The sequence below is a fragment of the Mauremys reevesii genome, linkage group 2 (assembly GCF_016161935.1).
Source record: "Mauremys reevesii isolate NIE-2019 linkage group 2, ASM1616193v1, whole genome shotgun sequence".
NCBI lineage: Eukaryota > Metazoa > Chordata > Testudines > Geoemydidae > Mauremys > Mauremys reevesii.
In genome coordinates, this window is record NC_052624.1 from 119,071,168 (window position 1) to 119,090,955 (window position 19,788).

The 19,788-nt window shown below is 45.9% G+C and overlaps 1 protein-coding gene across 3 annotated transcripts in view; it reads left to right on the forward strand.

Moving 5' to 3' along the window:
- ANKS6 (ankyrin repeat and sterile alpha motif domain containing 6) overlaps positions 1-19,788 on the forward strand; it is a 91,096-nt gene that overhangs the window by 54,949 nt on the left and 16,359 nt on the right. For all 3 annotated transcript variants that reach the window (XM_039526496.1, XM_039526495.1, XM_039526497.1), the window contains one exon: positions 10,919-10,986. In XM_039526496.1, the coding sequence (XP_039382430.1) occupies positions 10,919-10,986 (68 nt within the window). The remainder of the gene's footprint in view (positions 1-10,918; positions 10,987-19,788) is intronic.

Consider the following 19,788-nt stretch of genomic DNA (forward strand, 5'->3'; position numbering starts at 1 on the left):
TTTAAAGTAAGTCTGTAGGATCTCCAAGGTATATGTTTTTACAATAATATTATTATTATAATTGTGTAATTCCATAATTTACATTTTTGTAATTTTCAGTTTGGTTGCTTATTTTACTTTAGCTTCTCAAATTAAATTGTCTTTTTTGGTAGAATGGCAGAAAGATCAGATGAGGAGACGAAACTACAGAAACGGCTAGGACAATGTGTCCAGTCTAATATTAACAGAGATGACTATTTGTAGAACTCTGTTGATATAGTTTAAATATTTATCTGATTGTGATAAAATTTCAAAATGTGTTTGAAAAAAGATTTTTAGCTATCAAGGCCTCCAAGTTTTAATTTCTCCAGATCTTGCAAGGGAAACCCAAGCCCACAGGTTGAAATTCAGTAATCAGATTGTGTCATGTACCAAGGTCTTTGTCGTGCACGAGAAAGGGAAGGGTTGTTAGGAAGCCAGTTATGGCTTCTGTATTCTTAATCTGTCCCAGCCCTTCACTAATGGACCCTATGCAAACTATGATTGACATAAATTGCACAAAGCAGCTCAAGCATTGCAAAGAGATCAGAACTTGAGCAGGGAATCTGGCCCCAAATATTTAAAAGCAGATCTGAATAAGATTAATGTACAGAAGGCAGCATTTTATGTAACAAAGCTGCATGTTATGAGAATAAGAAATATGTTTATCTTGACTTTGAAACTTGATATTTTTAATTTTCAAAGTGTCCTAAAACAATTTCAATGGAGGGTCAGTCATTTGGAATTATTAATGACTGATTTTTCCAAAAATAAATATTTACTGTTTTTCTAAGAAGAACAAGCCCTTAAGCACTCAAGTTATTGGAGTTTAGAAATTTATTCTTGATGTGTGGAAAATTGATACTGTTGGAGTTATGCAACATATCTCACTTGCAGCACCATGAGAAAGATTTATTTTTTTTCTCCTGTCCGGCTGAGATATAATTCATTTATTTTTCTGAGGCTGTTATAATATGTGTTCTGTTTTTTTCCCATATTTTTGGCTAAAATACGTTAGGCTATTCTTATATCGTCTTTTAAAACTGAAACATAAAATAAGGAAACAAAAATCTAAAAGACTTCGGTAAGAAAGTTCTTTGATGCTAAGGAATGCTTGAGGATTCTCTATACCCTGGTGAGTAAGTCACTCACCTGGGAGGTAGGAGATGCGGAGTCAAATTGCTCATCTGAGTCAGGCAGAGAGAAGATTTGAATCACATTTCCTGCACCTCCCAAGAGAGTGATTTAATCATCATGCTGTAGAATCACTGCGTCTGTGACTCTGACCCAGTGAATAATTGTATCTTTTTATACAAAGTGGAACAGCTTCAGAAGGAAAGATTGAGAGCAATCCTCCCCAGAATAGCCTATAACCTGGTGGTTAGGCTACTCATCTGGGAGGAGGGAGATCTGAGTTTAGAAGTCCTTCTGCAGAGTGGGGATTCTAAAATGAGTTTCCCACATCCCAGGCAAGTACTTTAACCATTAGGCTAAAGATTATTGTGGATAGACAGACACACACATACACAGTTTTCGGAAGTTGACCAGACCTTTTCCAATTTGCTGACAAATACGAATAACATTTTTTTGAACAATATTGAATATTCAAGAAGAGAAGTACCGCAATTCTGGGCCAGACCAATGGTCCATCTTGCCCACTATCCTACCAGATTTTCAGGGGAGTGTACAGAACAGGACAGTGGGAATAATCCAACCCATGTTCGTCTTCCAGCTTTGGGTAGTCAGAGGTTTAGGGTTGCCTGATCATGGGGAGGCATCCCGGACCATCTTGATAATAGCCATTGATGGACCTATCCTCCATGAACTTACCTAGTTCATTTTTGAACCCAGTTATACTTTTTGGCCATCACAACATCCCATGGCAATGCGTTCCACAGGTTAATTGTGTGTTGTGTGAAAAAGTACTTCCTCTTGTTTGTATTAAACCGCTGTCTATTAATTTCATTGGGTGACCCCTGATTTTTTGTATTGTGGAAAAGAGTAAATAACACTTCACTATTAACTTTTTCCGTACCATTCATGATGTTAGACTTTGATCATATCCCATTTTAGTTGTCTCTTTTCTAAGCTGAATAACACTAGTCTTTTTTAGTCTCTCCTCATATGGAAGTTGTTCCATACCCTTTATCATCTTTGTTGCCCTTCTCTGAACCTTTTCCAGTCCCACTGTTTCCTTTTTCAGATGGGGCAACTAGAACCGGACAAAGTGGTGTGGGTTCACCATGGATTTATATAGTGACATTATGATATTTTCTTGCCTTACTTTCTATCCCTTTTCTAATAGTTTCTAGTATTCTGTTAGCCTTTTTTACTGCTGCTGTGCACTAAGCTGAAGTTTTCAGAGATCTATCCACTGTGACTCCAAGATCTCTTTCTTGAAGTTCTAAATTAGCTGTTACCACTCATTATGCACGTGTAGTTGGGATTACCCCACTACTCTGAGTTTTTGGTTTTCTGGCTGAACCAACAAATCTATTATTCTCCCAGCCCTAGGTGGACATGATAAGTTTTCTCATATTTGGTAGCCCTCAACAATAATAAAAAACAACTGTCTCTCTGATATATGAGTATTACATAGTTTTGTTTTTTTTAACTAGCAATCATTGTCTTTGAGATGATTGTTACATGGGAAATGCTCTTTCTGTCATAACATAATTTGAATAGTTACTGAGTCATTGTTAGGCTCAATGGTTGATTGATTAAATTATTAGCAATATATAATCAGAAGTAGCATACTATTCACTTGAATGCATTATTTGTTTGTATACTAAAATTAATGGTAACAGTCTTAATAATGTAGTACTGTAAAATAATGAAAGGCAATAACTGAAATTAAGAAAAAGCAACTTCATATTACCCTTAAACAAACAATGCACTTTAAATTGGATAAGTTGATTCTTATAGAGGCTGCTTCATTTTGGTATACATAGTTGGTATCAGTACCTATAAAACTGTTTCTATTTTTCTCATGTGCATTCCATAATAGGTGTGTGTGCTCGCCATGTGCAACAGTGCCGGAAGTTTTTCCCCTAGCAGTACCCGTAGGGGAGCGCCCTTAGCAACCCCTGGAGTGGCGCCTCTATGGCGCAGTATAAGGGATGCTGCGCGCTACCGCCACCTTCAGTTCCTTCTTGCCGCCAGTGAAAGTGCATCGGAACTGCTCTGCTCCAGCTTGGCTGCAGATTCCCTCTTGGACTCTGTTAGTTCATAGTTAGTAGTACCTGTAGTTAAAGTAGTTTATTTAGAGATAGTTTAGTGCACCTGGGTTGGGACATGCCCCGGGCTTTAAGTCATGCGACACTTGCAAGCAGCCGATGCCCATGAGTGATCCGCATGCGGACTATTTACACTGTCTGGGGGAAACCTATCTCAGCGATTGCTGCAACATTTGCAGATCCTTCAAGCCTTGGACCAAGAAGGAACCGGACATTCGGCTCTGAGCTATTTTGATGGAGTCGGCCTTGACCCCGACTCTGGTGCGCCACTCCGAGTCAGCACCGAGCACCGCAGCGTTGGTGCATGGCAACGCGTCGGTGCCTTCCACCAGCAGACACTGCTCCCTGTCTGCGGGACACTCCAAGAAAGCTAAGAAGAGGTCTTCTCTGCTGAGACACCCGAGTAATACCAGGGGAGAGACTAGACCCAAGTTGGGCAGTTCTTGGTTCCCGCTGGGCTTCTGGCCTCCGACTCAAGTTGAGCAGAGTAGCCTGGCCCACTCTGTGCCGACCTCCCCGGACATCTGGGTGCCCTCCACGCCAGAGGCCCTGCAAGCGGCCTGGGACATTATGCCTCTGCCGGTACCAGGGGCACTGCCACTGTTGGCTCCCTGGTCCAGAGGCAAGCCACCGCTTGGATCCCCGCAGTCACCCCCTGGCCCCTGTTGACCCCCACCAGGTTGTCTGGCTGAGTACCGACGGGCAGGGGTTCCAGGCAATGCTTCGCCTTGAGGGACTGTAGACCTCACGAGGAGAGCGTGCCCAGTCGAGACTGGGACAGATGGCACCGGAGGTACTTGTCTCCGAGAGGCTACCATAGCCCTTCGTGGTACAGGCATCTACGCTGTTCCCATTCTTAGTCTCGCTCAAGGTCATTGCTGCGGCACCGCTCCTGGAGTCCTGGGCGTCAGTCGCTGGCACCTCGCCATTGCGGATCTGTCCGTTGGAGCCGATCGCAGAGCAGCTCTACCGGCGGTACTCCCGCTCCTCCATGCCGGGATCATGGTCTCGTGGTCGGCACCGTTCCCGACACCACCGCTCCTCCTGGTCCCGGGATAGTGGCAGGTCATATGCCAGTTTGGCCTCCCTTCGCACTCATCAGTCATTGGGACAGGCTAGTCAGGCTGAAGAGCCTGCTCCACCGGTGCCACAGCAGGTGCAGTGGCACCGGGCTCCTTGGCCGGCACCGTGGTACCAATGGGCTCCGTGGCCCCTGACGCAGCCCCCGGTGGAGGCTTGCTCGGTTGGCCTCCCTATCTCAGCCTCCCAGGAAGGAGTCGGTGGGGCATTCATCACCGGTTCTGCGCCTGGAAGGGAACCAAGATGTGGTGCCTGCGGCACCGGTGGGTACGCAGAGTACTGTACCCCCATCCCCTCATCCTTCCCGCTGAAGCGATTATGGCCCCTCCTCCGCCTGTCCCGCATGAGGACTCTAAAGCCCACCAGGAACTGTTGAAAAGGGTGGCATCAAGCCTTAACCTTCAAGCCAAGGAGGTGGAGGAACCCTCGGGCTCCCACTTCAATGTCCTCTTGGTCTCAGTGCCGCGCAGGGTGGCCCTCCCACTCCATGAAGGAGTGGCAAAGATTCAGATGCCTTGTGGTAAGCCCTGGCTTCCTTGCCCCACATCTCTAAGAGGGCGGAACGGAAGTACTTCATGCCCGCCAAGGGGCATGAATACCCGTACACCCACTCTGCCCCCAACTCCCTGGTGGTTGATCAGTCAACCACAGGGAGAGGCAGAGCCAACCAGCCCCTACTCCTAAGAATAAAGACTCAAGGAGACTGGATCTATTTGGGAGAAAGGTTTATTCATCCTCAGTTTTCCAATTAAGGGTGGCGCACCACCAAGCCCTCCTGGGGAGATACGAGTTCAACTTGTGGGGCTCTCTGCCCAAATTCGAGGACTCCCTCCAAGAGTGTGATAAGAAGGATTTCAAGGCTGTGGTGGAGGAGGGTACAGCGACTGCCAGGGCGGCCTTTCAAGCAGTGTCGGGTGCTGTGGATACGGCTGCAAGGTCTATGGCCTCCGCAGTGTCCATCAGGAGGGCGTCGTGGCTCCTACTGTCTGGGCTTACCAGCGAGTCGCAGAACTCCTTACAGGACCTTCCATTCGATGGCAAGGCCTTGTTTGCCGAACAGACAGACGTGAAATTGTATGGAAAGATTCCCGCTAAAAGCTTAAGACCCTGGGCCTCTATGTCCCAGCTCTGGCCAGGACCAAGTTTAAGCCGCAGCAGGCTCCCACTCAGGCCACCCACGCTAAATATGAGCCCCCTTATAAAAAGTCAAGGGACTATAAGAAATGCTCGTAGAGGCAATCCCGGTCTGTGCCCCAGCCTGGGCCCTCCAAGAGCAAACAGGTTGGAAAGCGTCAGTTTTGACGGGACGCCCGGGGGTGACTTACCGGTTTGTACCAGAGATCCACCCACAATAAAGCTTCCCTTCTCCAACCAGTTGTGTGCTTTTCTCCTGGAATGGTCGCGGCTGACTTTGGACCGATGGGTCCTCAACGCCGTCTCCCGGTGCTACACCCTCCAGTTTACCTCTACACCGCCCACCCACCCTCCATCCCCATCCCTCCGGGGGGACCCCTCTCATGAGGCACTGCTCAAGCAGGAGGTGGGACAACTCTTTGGCCTAGGAGCAGTGGAAGTGGTGCCAGCGGAGTTCAGACACAAGGACTTCTACTCCTGCTACTTCCTTATCCCGAAGGCCAAAGGGGGGCTCTGGTCCATCCTGGACCTGTGAGGCCTGAACCAGTACATGGTAAAGCTCAAGTTTCGCATGGTCTCTCTGGTCACCATCATCCCCTCCCTGGATCCTGGGGACTGGTATGCTGCCCTCGATCTGCAGGACGCGTACTTCCACATTCATATTTTCAAGGGGCACAGATGTTTCGTCTGTTTCACGGTTGGGCAGAAACACTACTAATGTACGGTCCTCCCATTTGGCCTGTCCACTGCTCCCAGATCTTCCCCTATCTCGATGACTGGCTGGTCAAGGGCAGCTTCAGGTTGCAGGTGCGGGATCACATGTCACTCCTCCTGTCCACACGCACCACTCTGGGCCTGTTGGTAAACAACACCAAGTCCACGTTAGTCCCAGTGCAGTGCATAGAGATTATTGGGGCAGTCCTGGACGCGACATTGGCCAGGGCCTCCCTCCCACTGGACAGATTTGAGACCCTAAGGGAGCTCATCGGCACAGTCACAAGGTTCCCCGTGACCACAGCCAGAGCGTGCCTCCGGTTCCTGGGTCACATGTTGGCGTGCACATATGTGGTTCACCAAGCCAGACTCAGGATGAGGCCCCTCCAGCCCTGGTTGGCCTTGGTGTTCTCCCAGTCCAGAGACAGGATGGACAAGGTCCTCACTGTGCCCGAACCAGTGATCGCCTCCCTACAATGGTGGTCCTCCCTGGGGGAACATGCTCCATGGGGTCCCGTTTAGGGGTAGGCCCCCATCAGTGGAGCTGGTGTCTCACACGTCAGATCTGGGGTGGGGAGCCCATGTGAGGAACGTTCAGACCCAAGGTCTGTGGTCCGCGCAGGACCTTGCCCTGCATGTAAACGTCAAGGAGCTCAGGGCAGCCCATCTGGCATGCACGGCCTTCCACTCGCACCTGGAGGGCAGAGTGGTTCAGGGTTCTCACTGACAACACAGCCTCAATGTTTTACATCAGCAGGCAAAGTGGGGCCTGCTCCTCTGCCAGGAAGCCCTCAGGCAGTGGGACCTCTGTATAGCCCACAATATTTGCATGGAAGCCCGCCACTTACCGGGCGCCCGGAACTCGTGGGCGGATCGCCTGAGCTGAGACTTCTCCTCTCAGCATGAGTGGTCACTACACCCAGAGGTGGTGCACAGGATTTTCCAAAAGTGGGGCACTCCCCAGTTGGCCGCGGCACGGCAGAACTGCCAGTGTCCCCACTTCTGTTCTGGGGGGGGGGTGCGGACGCCATCTCTGATGCCTTCCTCCTATCCTGGTCAGGCCAGCTTCTCTATGCCTTTCCCCCAATCCTATTGATTGGCAAGGTCTTGGAGAAGATAAAAATGGACAGGGCCCAGGTCCTCCTGATTGCCCCGGCATGGCTCAGGCAACATTGGTACGGGACTCTCACAAGCCTGGTAGTCGCCCCGCCGTGGCTGTTGCCGTCCCGCCTGGACCTGCTCTCCCAGGACCAGGACCGCCTCCACCCCAACCTAGCAGCACTCCACCTCACGGCGTAGCTGCTCAGTGGTTAGGTCCGCCGCCAATTGTGAAGGCACAGTCTCGCAAGCCTCGTCAGCTGCCTTTTTAGCCCATGTCCCCGTTCAGGACATTTTTAGGGCTGCCACATGGTCTTTGGTTCACACGTTCACCTCGCATTATGCGATCGTCCCCCAAACCAGGGAGAACACTGGGATTGGCAGGGCTGTACTCTGTCCCGAGAGTCTGTGAACTCCTTTCCACCTCCGACAGATATAACTTGGAATCACCTATTGTGGAATACACATGAGCAATCACTCGAAGAAGAAAAAACAGTTACTTTTCCGTAACTGGTGTTCTTCGAGATGTGTTTCTCATGTCCATTCCACATCCCACCCTCCTTCCCCTCTCTCGGAGTTGTCTGGCAAGAAGGAACTGAGGGAGGAGGGCGTGCGCAGCGCCCCTTATACCACGCCATAGAGGCACCATTCCAGGGGTCGCTGGGGCGCTCCCCTACGGGTACTGCTAGGGGAAAAACTTCCGGCACCGGTGCACGTGGCGAGCACGCACACCTATTGTGGAATAGACATGAGCAACACATCTCGAAGAACACCAGTACGGAAAAGGTAATTGTCTTTTCCCCTCATGAAAGAAAACTGCAAGACATGGAAGGTAGTTACTATTATGTCAGGAATTACTGAGTGGTGCTGTTAACACATACTCTTACAAATTCTTTTTCTTAGCATGTGAATAGTGTACAGTCTTTGAATAAATGCTGTATTTTTGTTATATTTGCGATGGAGATTCTTTGGGGATAGTTGTTGAAAACAGCAAGTGTGGTTTGCTTTCTGCCCTAATCTTTCTAACTAGAGATAATTGCTTGGAGCAGAGTGGCTTCCTGGGAACCAGGCAGTAGAGTTAGGGCTGAGATTCCTGAGGGAGGGAATTGCACGTATGTTGTTTGTGACCCACTGCAGTTCAAGAGCAAGTGTATAGAGTGTAAATAAATAACTTGAAAATATCCTGACTTGGCATCCTTGATTTCACCTCCAAAGGGAAGCCAACCTGCCAGGCCACAAAGTCTGCTTCCACTTAGCACAGAGGCAACTGTCTATTTTCTAAAAGGGATCTTAGTAGAAGAAAAATGCTTCCAGTGGGGCCCATATGTGCTTCTAAATCAAGGGCTGTCAGCATTCAACACCTGCTTTAAGATTCTAGACATGTTTAGAGGAGGGGAATTTGTGGTAGGCAGGAGCGTCAGTTGCACTATAGAATCAAAGCTTGATGGGGCTGTGCCTGTGACCAAGTGCCTGGATGGGCCACACTGAGAATGCTACAGTCAGGGCAGACTGCAGGGAATAGGGAAGATAATCTCCAAATCTGGTAGTTTATTCTATAATGAGATTCACCAAGCCAGTAACAAAACAGCTTCTGTAACACCGCATTGATTAACAAGAAGCCAAATACAATCCCCTTTAAGCATTCCATCCCTTGGTCCCCATCTAGACAGCCAAATCTAATATAGTGAGTGGTTACTGAAAACTGGATTCACCATATGTGAGGTTCACCAATCCCAAAGGACCGGACATTTATTCCCAGGTCAATATGAGTCTCAGATCTTACCCAATAATCACGCAGATGCCAGTCCTTTAGTAATTTAAAAGACTAAAGGTTTAATAATAAAAGGAAAAAGAAAGGAAAGAGTTGCAAAAGGCTAAAAGATCAATTTACATACATATATGTGTGAAATCCTTAGGTCAGTTTCATAGCAGAGATGGTGAGGCTGCTGATTTATACAAGTCTTTCTGGAATCAATCTAAAAAGTTATAGTCCAATAGACAGTCCAGGGGTAGAGTCTCTTCAAGTCTTTCTGTTCATTTCCATGTTATTCCAAAACATTATTTGGAAAATCTCTGTCTTATGACTCAGACTTTCCCTGTTCAAAGTTTAAGCAGACTATAAATGTCAGGATCAGGTGTGGGGCTTTCCTCTATAGTTCCCTAACAGTCTGACAAGCCTCTTGTCACAGCAGGGCACTCTCCCCCTCCCCTATGGAAGAATAAGCAGTGCAGATTGTTGCTTTGCAGTTAATCTTCTATTTCCTATGCATATACAGGTAAACTAGTTGTATTCATTCACATAAGGCAATTAGCCAGCAGTTCATTATAGCATAGACAATTAAGTTGAAGAGAATATAGATAATATGGTTAGTATTATGCAGTATCGTACATCTTTGATTTTAAGATTAACTGACCCATTGGCATGCATATTATAAAGCAGTTAAGACATGAAAGGGAATTAGCATCTATAAACTAATCTGGTTACATTGTTAAACTTCTAACAAGATACAGGTAAACACAGACAAATACACTTAGCATCTACCCTTGATTTCTATTGCTACAAATAAATGGGTTAGTGATTACTGGTCTAGAGCATCTCTTTGAAATTCATATACAAGTACATTGTCTTGATAACATTTCAGAGCCTCTTGTTAAGTTGTTATGGGTCATACCCAAGTTGACCAGTCTGTCAGTGTCACAAGGGCGCACTTCAGAATTCCCAAGGATGAAGGAATAAGCACCATTTAAACTACACTCAGATATGGCTGGAGAAGTGTAAAAATGAAATATAAAGATTACAGTTATTTCTCTTGCCCTACAAAATATACACACAGGTCAATACAATTTTTTTTATCACATTCTCCCTTACAGTTAAAAGTTAACATCACAGATCATACTCCAGTCTAAGATCATGCCCCAGTCTCTCTGTGTGTAGAAACCAGCTTTGTGAAATGTTATTAATTCATGATGATTAGATTGCTTAGATAGACTACCTTAAGAAAAAAAGAGACCATTCTAAAGGATAGTTTTCAATATGTTGAACTTAGAAATAAATATAGCATTAAATATCATGGGGCAGGATGCGGTGGGAGGAAGAAGGATGGATGTGGGGTATCGTAATCATAAAGGCCTCTTTTGTACCCCTTTCGCCCCACCACCTCCAGCCAGTATGAGCTTTCTGTATTTTGTAGTTTGAATGACCCATACCTCCCTTTTTTGTGACCAGCCTGGGAGGGAGATCAGTGATGGGAAAAATAGCTAATGTGACTGAACTTCCAGACAGGTTATTGGAACCTGAGTTTGAAGACACATAGAAATCGTAGTCATCCAGGCTTGGGGGCTTACTTCCAACTTCCATCATAACATAAATGTATGTAAAATGTAGTTAAAGGTAAGACTAGATGTCTAACAAGTACAGTTCAGTATAGTAGGTCATGGGTGTGAGATGCATTTTCACCTAGTGTATATGCATAGAATAAAGACAATCTTGTTTTGCAATTTTGTATGAGTGAGTTCCTGGAATGTTTGCTTTAATTATCTGTATATCTTCATCAGTTAAAGTTCAATATATTTTCCCCACAGGTTACCAAAATTGAATTGTTTTAAACATTGTTTCTTTTTCTTTTCTGTTATTAAAGATGAGCTGACTAGTATCCTTAAAAAATTGTCACTTGAGAAATATCAGCCCATTTTTGAAGAACAGGAGGTAAGGTTTTTTTGTTTTTGTTTTTTGAGTTTTAAGTGTTTAAGTATTTTATTTCAGCAATTTCGCATGAATAATCTACTTATCTGTTTGAAACCTGTATTTTATTATCCAAGTAAAATCATGGCTCTGTCTTCTCTTTGCTGCAGAACTGTTATCTAAAATCTCCATCTCAAAATCTCACAGAGTGTTCAGGGCCACGCATAAAGGCTATTCAGCTCAGCCACAAAATATTGGGCTTGAATAATATTCACCTACATAATAGGAAAGATAATTGCCTCCACTGTAAGAATCACTGGGTGAAATTCCATGTTGTGTGTTATATAACACATCAGACTAGATGATGGTCCCTTCTGGTCTTAAAATATATGATCTGAATTTTAGGTGCCGCAATTTCTGGATACCAAACTGAGACACCTTACATGGGCCTAATTTGCAGAAAATGCTGAGCACCCAGCTTCTGAAAATTAGGTCCCAAAAACCATTCTGTCCATGACAGTTTGAAAAGCTTATGTTTATTTAATCCAGACCTGAAGAAGAGCTCTGTGTAAGCTTAAAAGCTTGCCTCTTTCACCAACAGAAGTTGTCCAATAAAAGATATTATCTCACCCACCTTGTCTCTCTAATATCCTGGAACCAACACAGCTACAACACCACTGCAAACAAAGGTTTATTGTAGCAGACATGAGTGTTGAGCTATGCACATGCTAAAAAAAAGTTATTTTGAGAAGTGCAAAACCAGACTGTATATTAGGGGGCCTTTCTGCCCATGACACTTCTCTCCACAGCCGCAATTCTATACACACTTAAACACATGCATTTAAGTTTGCACACATGAGCAGGCCCACTGAATGGGACTATTCATGTGCATAAAGGCAATCATGTATTTTCAGGGTCAGTGCCCAAAAATGTAAGTGAATTTTTTTGAGCATTATACTTAGCTGTGAGAGTCTAAAGTTAAAGAAGGAAGAGAAATAGCATGTGGCATTTTGGGTTTTGTGGAACATATTTTTCTATAATTTAAATTTGTTATTTTTCTCCGAGGGAAATGATTTTGTTTGTTTTATCCAATTATTTAATGAAAAAGAAAGCTGTGCTCTGCCAATCTGAGAATAAAGTGATAAATAGGAAAAACATCACCAGTGTTCCAAAAAATCATAGAAAGAATATTAATTATAAAATATGCATATGCTATGTATGTGGAGGTCATATCAGTGTGAAAAATGGAAAACACTCATTTTATCACAAGCTTATGAATGCATCACTTAACTGTATTCCATTTCCCAGGAGCTCTTTTTGACATTCCATACTCCTCCGCAGTTTTAAAGAGCTTCTTTTTTTTTTTAAGCCTCCTCCAAGAGAAATATTTCCTTTGCCCCCATGTCTCAAAATGTGTAATTGTCCCCAAAATTACCTACCCCAAAAACTAGGATTGGCAAGATTTAGTCTTGGGCCAGTAGCAGCTTTTCTAGATACATAAAAATGTCATAGCTTTGAAATCCAACATTTCATCAACAAGCAGGACTAGAAATGAGATTTGTGTACCACTGATTAGGAGTACTTTTCAGCTTGCCAGTGAGACATGTAGCACTTGCTTTTAGCCCTGGGAGGGCCTGATATAATGGATTTTAAAGCCCTGGTGATTTTATGTTTAGTTTTTCTATTTTAGTTCATTTTAGGAAGTATTTAGCATTTATTACCTTTAATGTTTCCCTCCTTATGAGTCTTGCACAGTTTGATACATGATTACCAAGACAACTGTCTTTATGGGTAGAAGGCTGCAAGACATAGTTCCAATTAAAACTCTATAAAATATTCCTAAAATATGTTTTTCTGTAATACGTACCGTATATACTCGTTCATAAGCCAAATTTTTTTAGTAAAAAAAGGAAGCACCAGAGATGGGGGTTGGCTTATGAATGAGTATAGAGAACGAGAGGTGGGACACAGCCCCTCCCTCCAATAGCGGGAGCAAGGAGAGGCAGCACAGCCAGCAGAGGCAGAAGGGAGGAGACGGGGCCAGAGTCTCTCTGCTTCTGGCCACGCTGCTCTCCCCCCAGCCTCTGAAGCAGCTGCAGCTCCGGGGCTGGCAAGCTGCAGCCGTGTCACTCGGCCCCGCCCCGCAGAGCAGGCTGTGGCCGTGCCACCCAGGCGCTGGAAGCCCACTGGAACATGCCACAGTCGGCCGCACCGCCCGGTCTGGCCCGCCGGAGCAGGCTGCAGCCACACTGCCCAGCCTGCCGGAGCAGCTCCAGCCAGTCCAGAGACATCCTCCCCTGACCATCCCCAGATAAGGTGGGAAGGGACAGGATGGGGAGAGTGTGGGGGTCCCAGGCTAGGGGTGGGGTCATGTGGGGGGTGGTCACAGGGGTTACTCCCCTGACTCCCAGCCTCACCCCCCCAAAAAAAAATTTCCCCACCAGTTGCTGTCCCAGCCTGTCAGGGTAAGCAGCTGGCGAGGCCGGGACACTTTATTTACTTAGGTTTACCTCTGTGCCTGCGGATTCTCGAGGTAAACAAACCATCTCAGCCCACCAGTGGCTTATCCTGGTGGCCCGGGAGCCAAAGTTTGCTGACCCCTGAATTATAGGGTCGGCTTATGAATGGGTTATAAAAATTTTCCATTTTTACTTATCCATCTTGGGGGGGTCGGCTTATAAACAAACCGGTTTATGATCGAGTATATATGGTATATAGTATATAAATGTTAGTAGCATCTTATTGTTCCGTTACAATGAGCTAGATAAGAGAGTGATTGAGAGAGATAAGATGATGATGTCACCAGATATGACCCCATACAGGACACAGTGTGGTATCTGATGTGATGTTATGTCCTAAACCATTCACCTAATCTGGGGTCTAACCTAATACCTTCTGCCACCTGACACTTAATTGGAAGGCCTGCCATACCAAGGGAGCAAAACCACCAGGCTACGGTTTATGGCCCAGAATTGATAAATCAATGACTAATCAATGGTGGCACCCCAAGAAATTATGAGGAAGAGATGGGTAAAAGCAAGAGGACAACTAAAATATAAAAAGAGAGGTGTTTTAAGATACTTGCAAAAAGAACTGTTAAGAAAAAATGGACATTTGTAAATGTAAATGTTAAATTAAAAACTCCACTGTTTTTCCCCACATGAATAATTGGAGAGTTCTAAAAGAAGTACATATTTATAATGATACAGTATAATAACCTGTGATATACGGTATATATATTATAATTGTTTTTATTTAGGAAGAAAATTAGATTTTTTTAAATTTAAAAATAAACAGAATTTATCTTAATAGAGAACTCATGAACTGGAGTAACTGTAATTGTGGGAAATACATGTCCAGTGAAGGACTAATAAGTCCTTTAATAAATAGAAGGACTTTCAGTCATATCTTTAGAAAATTGTAGGCAGTTATAACTAGAGTTTATATAGTGCTCTGTGGCTTCAAAGTGTGGTGCAAGCTTTAACAATGCCTGTAACATCCCTGTGAGTCTGGTAGGTCATGTGTTCTGCACACCCAGCTGTAAAAACTGAGATTGAGTGAAACCTACTCAAGGACACCCGCTGTAACAGGGCAGAGCCAAGATTGAGAACAGGGAGATCCTGGATACCAGACCTGTATTCAGGCCTCTAGATCATCTGGTTCATTAACACAGACCCACCTAGAGATTAATGTTGCTATGGGGCAATAGAACTGAGGAAAAGAAAACTGTTAAACAGAGTTAACTGGGAGAAATTTTGTCTTGACACATCCTTTAGCAGCTTTACTTTTTTGTTCTAGCAACTTAACTTAAAGTGTAAGGGGTGCTAGCAGCCCAGAGAAATCTTGGTGATCAGTGGCATGTATAGAAAAGCATATGTGCTCCCAGCCTCAATACAGAAGACTGCAGAGGACAATACTATGAAAACCTGAAATGTGTAGTACCAAGGTCCTTCTAGCTGAGCCCCATTAACATAGCAGACCCTAAACGATGATGGGCTTCTGGTATTGAAATGTTTTATAAATGCAAACGTTGTGCTGACCCTTTGAAGAACATCAGTATTATCCCAACATGTACAACACCACAGCACCCTATTTCAGATGTACCAGCACCCATGTACCTGTCCCACATAAATACTTGAGCTGCAGTGTTTCATAGATTCATAGATTTTAAGGCCAGAAGGGATCATTATGACAACCAAATCTAGCCTTCTATTTAACACAGTCTATAGATTTCAGTCAGTGATTCCCACATCTAGTTCAACAACTTGTAGGTGAACTGAACAATATATTTTAGAAAGACATCCAATCTTGATTTGAAGACATTTAAAGTAATGGAGAATTTGCCACACTCCTTGGAAAGCTGTTCCAGTTGTTAATTGCACTCACTGTTAAAGACTGACATCTTATTTTCATCTACAGTGGCCCACAAGTCCTTTCCATAGACACTACAGAATATGGTCCCCATTATGTAAATATGGTGTACATTCTTTGTTCCTAGATTTATGGCCTAATATTTGCTTGTATTAAAACATTATGTGATCATGCCAAACTTAACCAAGCAATCCGATTCACTCTGTATTAATGACATGTTCTTGATTTTATTTACCATCTCACCAAACTTTCTTTTTGTATTTTCTTCCATCATTAATAAAATGAATAAAAATCAATAATATCAGGCCACCATCTGATTAGTATGGGACCCACTAAAAACACCCCTACTTGTTGGTGATTTTCCCATTAACCAACTAGGTTTTGAGTTTTTTTCTCTTAGCTAGCTGTTAATCCATTTAATGGGTGCTATACTGATTTTTGTATAGTGCTAGTTTATTAATCAGAATGTGATTCTTGATTCTAATTCAACTGCCTTGTGGAAATACAAGTATACAGTAACTCCTCACTTAAAGTCATCCTGATTAATGTTGTTTTGTCGTTATGTGGCTGATCAATTAGGGAATTTAAAGTTGTGCAATGCTCCCTTCTAAAGTCGTTTGGCAGCCGCCTGCTTGCAGGAAGAGTAGCCTGTTGGAGCTAGCTGGTGGGGGCTTGGAAGCAAGGTGGACTGGCAACCCCCCATCAGCTCCCCGCTCCCCTAAGTTTCCTGTGCAGCAGCTGCCAGCAGGCTAGCAACTGCAGCTATCCCTCCCCCCACTGCCATGTGCTGCTCCTGCTCTCTGCCTTGGAGCTGCTCCCTGAGCCTCCAGCTTGCTGTGGGGAGGAGAGGGGGAGCTTAATGTCAGAGTGTCCCCCTCCCCCCTGCTCCTACACCCCACTTATCCCATCTTCTCCATATAGAGCAGGATGGGGACGCAGACCAGAGAGAGACAGAGAGCCTGGGGCAGCAGCTGCTTTCTCAACTTTCTGATCTACTTAAAAAGGCAATGCACTTAAGAGTGGGTCAGCTTACTTAAAGGGGCAGTGTGCATTTCTCGCTCTCTCCCACACACAAGGTGTGTGTCTGTCTCTGTTATGCTATCCCCCCTCCCCTCCATTCCTGCTGCCTTGTAGAACAGGCCTGCACAACATATGGCCGGCTCGCAGAGCCTCACAGTGCGGCTCGCAGGGGGATTCTGAATCCCCCACACACGGCGCTCTGCAGCCAGCCCAGAGCCCTTTGAATCCCAGCCGCGGCAGGGAATCAAAGGGCTCTGCGCTGCCCGCAGCGGCAGCGGGCAATCAAAGGGCTCTGGGTTGCCCGCAGCGGCAGGGAGCCCAGAGCCCTTTAAATCCCAGCCGCCGCTGGGTTTCAAAGGGCTCTGGGCTTCCTGCAGCTGCGGGAGAGCAGAGCCCTTTAAATCCCAGCCGCCGCCGGGATTGAAAGGGCTCTGGGTTGCCCGCAGCCGCAGGGAGTCCAGGGCCCTTAAAATCCCAGCCGCGGCGGGGAATCAAAGGGCTCTGCGCTGCCCGCAGCTGCGGGGAGCCCAGAGCCCTTTAAATCCCAGCCGCGGTGGGAGTCAGAGGGCTCTGGGCTGCCCGCAGCCGCAGGGAGCCCAGGGCCCTTTAAATCCCAGCCACTGCAGGGCAATCAAAGGGCTCTGGGCTGCCTGCAGCCACGGGGAGCCAAGGGCCCTTTAAATCCCAGCCGCTGTCGGGAGTCAGAGAGCTCTGGGTTGCCCGCAGTGGAGGGCAGCCCAGAGCCCTTTGAATCCCGGCCCGCGGCCGCTGATTGCCCCCTCCACGGACCCCTGCCCTAACTGCCCCCCAGGACCCCAGCCCCTATCTAAGCCTCCCTTCTCCTTGTCCCCAACTGCCCCCTCCTGAGATCCCCCCAACTTCCCCTCAGGACCCCACCCCCTACCTGTCCCCTGATGAACCCCTGAGACTCCCATGCCTATCCAACTGCTGCCTGTCCCCTGACTGCCCCCCCGAACCTCCGCCCCATCCAACCCCCTGCTCCCTGTCCGTGACTGCCCCCGGAACCCCTACCCCTTCTTCCAGCCCCCTTAACGTGCCACTCAGATCAGCGTGTCTGGCTCCATGCAGCTCCAGACACATTGCTGCCATGCTCCCCGTGGAGCCCCGCCCCCGCCACCCCAGCACCTGCCTTCCAGATTTGAACACCTCAAAATTCAGGAGTGCTGAAGCTCAGTTTGGGCAGCTGTTACTTCATTTCTCCCAAATCAAATATACTGATCCGCTGTAACTTGCTGTAGAAAAAGTAGGATAAAATTGAGCAAGAAATGCTTATTAGGACTGGAATTGCTATTTTCAACAGCCATTGCCTTTTTGTTTGTTTAAAAGGAAGACAGTGATATTGCATTGGCAAATTCCCCATAGAAGGAAAGAGTGGAACAAAAGAATAATAAAGGCACCTCAACTTTTCCTCATTTATGGAGGACAGTCTTATAATATGCATCCAGATATTCTCCAATCACACAAGCTGAAAATGTTTCCACTTTACTGCAGCTCTGTAACCATATGGGAACCAATCCTGTCTGTGTTTTGTGCACATCCAAAATTCCTGCTGAATGACCCACCCTGGGAGTGAGTTACCAGTGACCCAGGGCTGGGGTGGCAGGAGGTGTGGGGCAGGCTCTGGTAGGGGGGAGCCCAGGACTGGGGCAGCAGCGGGGTGGGGGGAGGGCACTGGTGGGGAGGAAAGGGGGAAGCCCAGCGCTGGGGCGGCAGGGGGTGTGAGTGGGGGGAGAGCCCAGGACTGGGGCAGCAGGGGGGTACAGGGGGAAGCCCAGGGCTTTTTTTTTTTGCTTGGGGCAGCAAAAACCTAGAGCTGGCCCTGCCGGGTTCCCCCAGCCGCCGGAGCCCCGGGCCCTTTAATTTGCCCCTGAGGGCTCCCAGCCACCTTTTCAGCTGGGAGCCCCTGGTTGATTTAAAATAAAGTATCACCTCCCCACCCCCAACCTTCCTTTTTGGCCCACAGCTGTTTTGGTGGGGCGGTGCTGGGGAAGGAGGGTTTGTTTCCGCAGGGCTGGGCGGCCCTGGGGCAGGGTGTTTCTGCGAGGCCAGGAGGTTTCAGCCCTCGGCTGTTTTCTTTGGAGTAATGTGGCCCTCGCTGCTTTACGAGTTGTGCAGGCCTGTTGTAGAATGTGGGGCTACATTAACAACAATGTGTTAACCCTTGAGGGTTCAGCCGAGTGCTAGTTCATCATTTAGCACAGGGGTTCTCAAACTGGGGGTCGGTACCCCACAGAAGGTCATGAGGTTATTACATGGGGGGGGGCTTGCAAGCTGTCAGCCTCCACCCCAAACCCTGCTTTGCCTCCAGCATTTAGAATGGTGTTAAATATATTAAAAAGTATTTTTAATTTATATGGGTGGGGGAGGGGAGGGGGTCGCACCCAGAGGCTTTCTGTGTGAAAGGGGTTACCAGTACAAAAGTTTGAGAACCACTGATTTAGCAGCAAGGTATTCCCTGGGTAACTATATATATAGTTTTTTGTCTGGTGAAAAAAATTTCCCTGGAACCTAACACCCCTTTTACATTAATTCTTATGGGGAAATTGGATTCGCTTAACATCGTTTTGCTTAAAGTCACATTTTTCAGGAACATAACTACAACGTTAAGTGGGGAGTTACTGCACTATATCAATATAGGTGCTCATGCTCAAAGAACAAACCCAGTATGATGTCAACTAGACAAATTCAAGCTGAGCTAGACAAATTCAAGCTGGAAATAATGTGTAAATTTTTAATGGGGAGAGTAATTTATTATTGGAATAATTTACCAAGGGTTGTGGTGGATTTTACATCAGTGACCGTTTTTAAATGAAGATTGGATGTTTTTATAAAAGATGTGCTCTGGGAATTATGTTTGTGAAGTTCCATGACTTATGTTCTACAGGAGGTCAGACTAGATGATCACAATGGTCCCTTCTGGCCTTAAAATCTGTGAACCTGTGTATCACTTGGCAGCCTAGATTGTCTGTTGAGTCAAGAGAGCTCATTTTGTTCAGAATATCACCAGCTTCAATCATCACTGGGATTTGCAGTCTGTTACCAGCCAGCTTTTAAGTTCTCAGCCATTCTAAAGTTATGAATTACACATGTGTGACAGCAAGGCATATATCCATGCCAAAAGGTGTAAAGCATTGTGATATCAGAAGTAGCTCACCCAATCACTGCCTTTACTCTACAGCTAATTTGAATGCAACAATTCCATTGGTTGTATGGAGACTGCATAGATGATGGATTTCTTGGCCCAATTGCCATACCTGTTTGACAGCATGGGGTTTCTGCTTCTAGTATATATATATATATATAAATAAAATATATAAATATAAATATATATATAAATATATATAAAATAAGTTCATAAAGTTAAATATATATGAGAGAAAACCAATCTACACAGTAAATGTATGCCTGTGTATC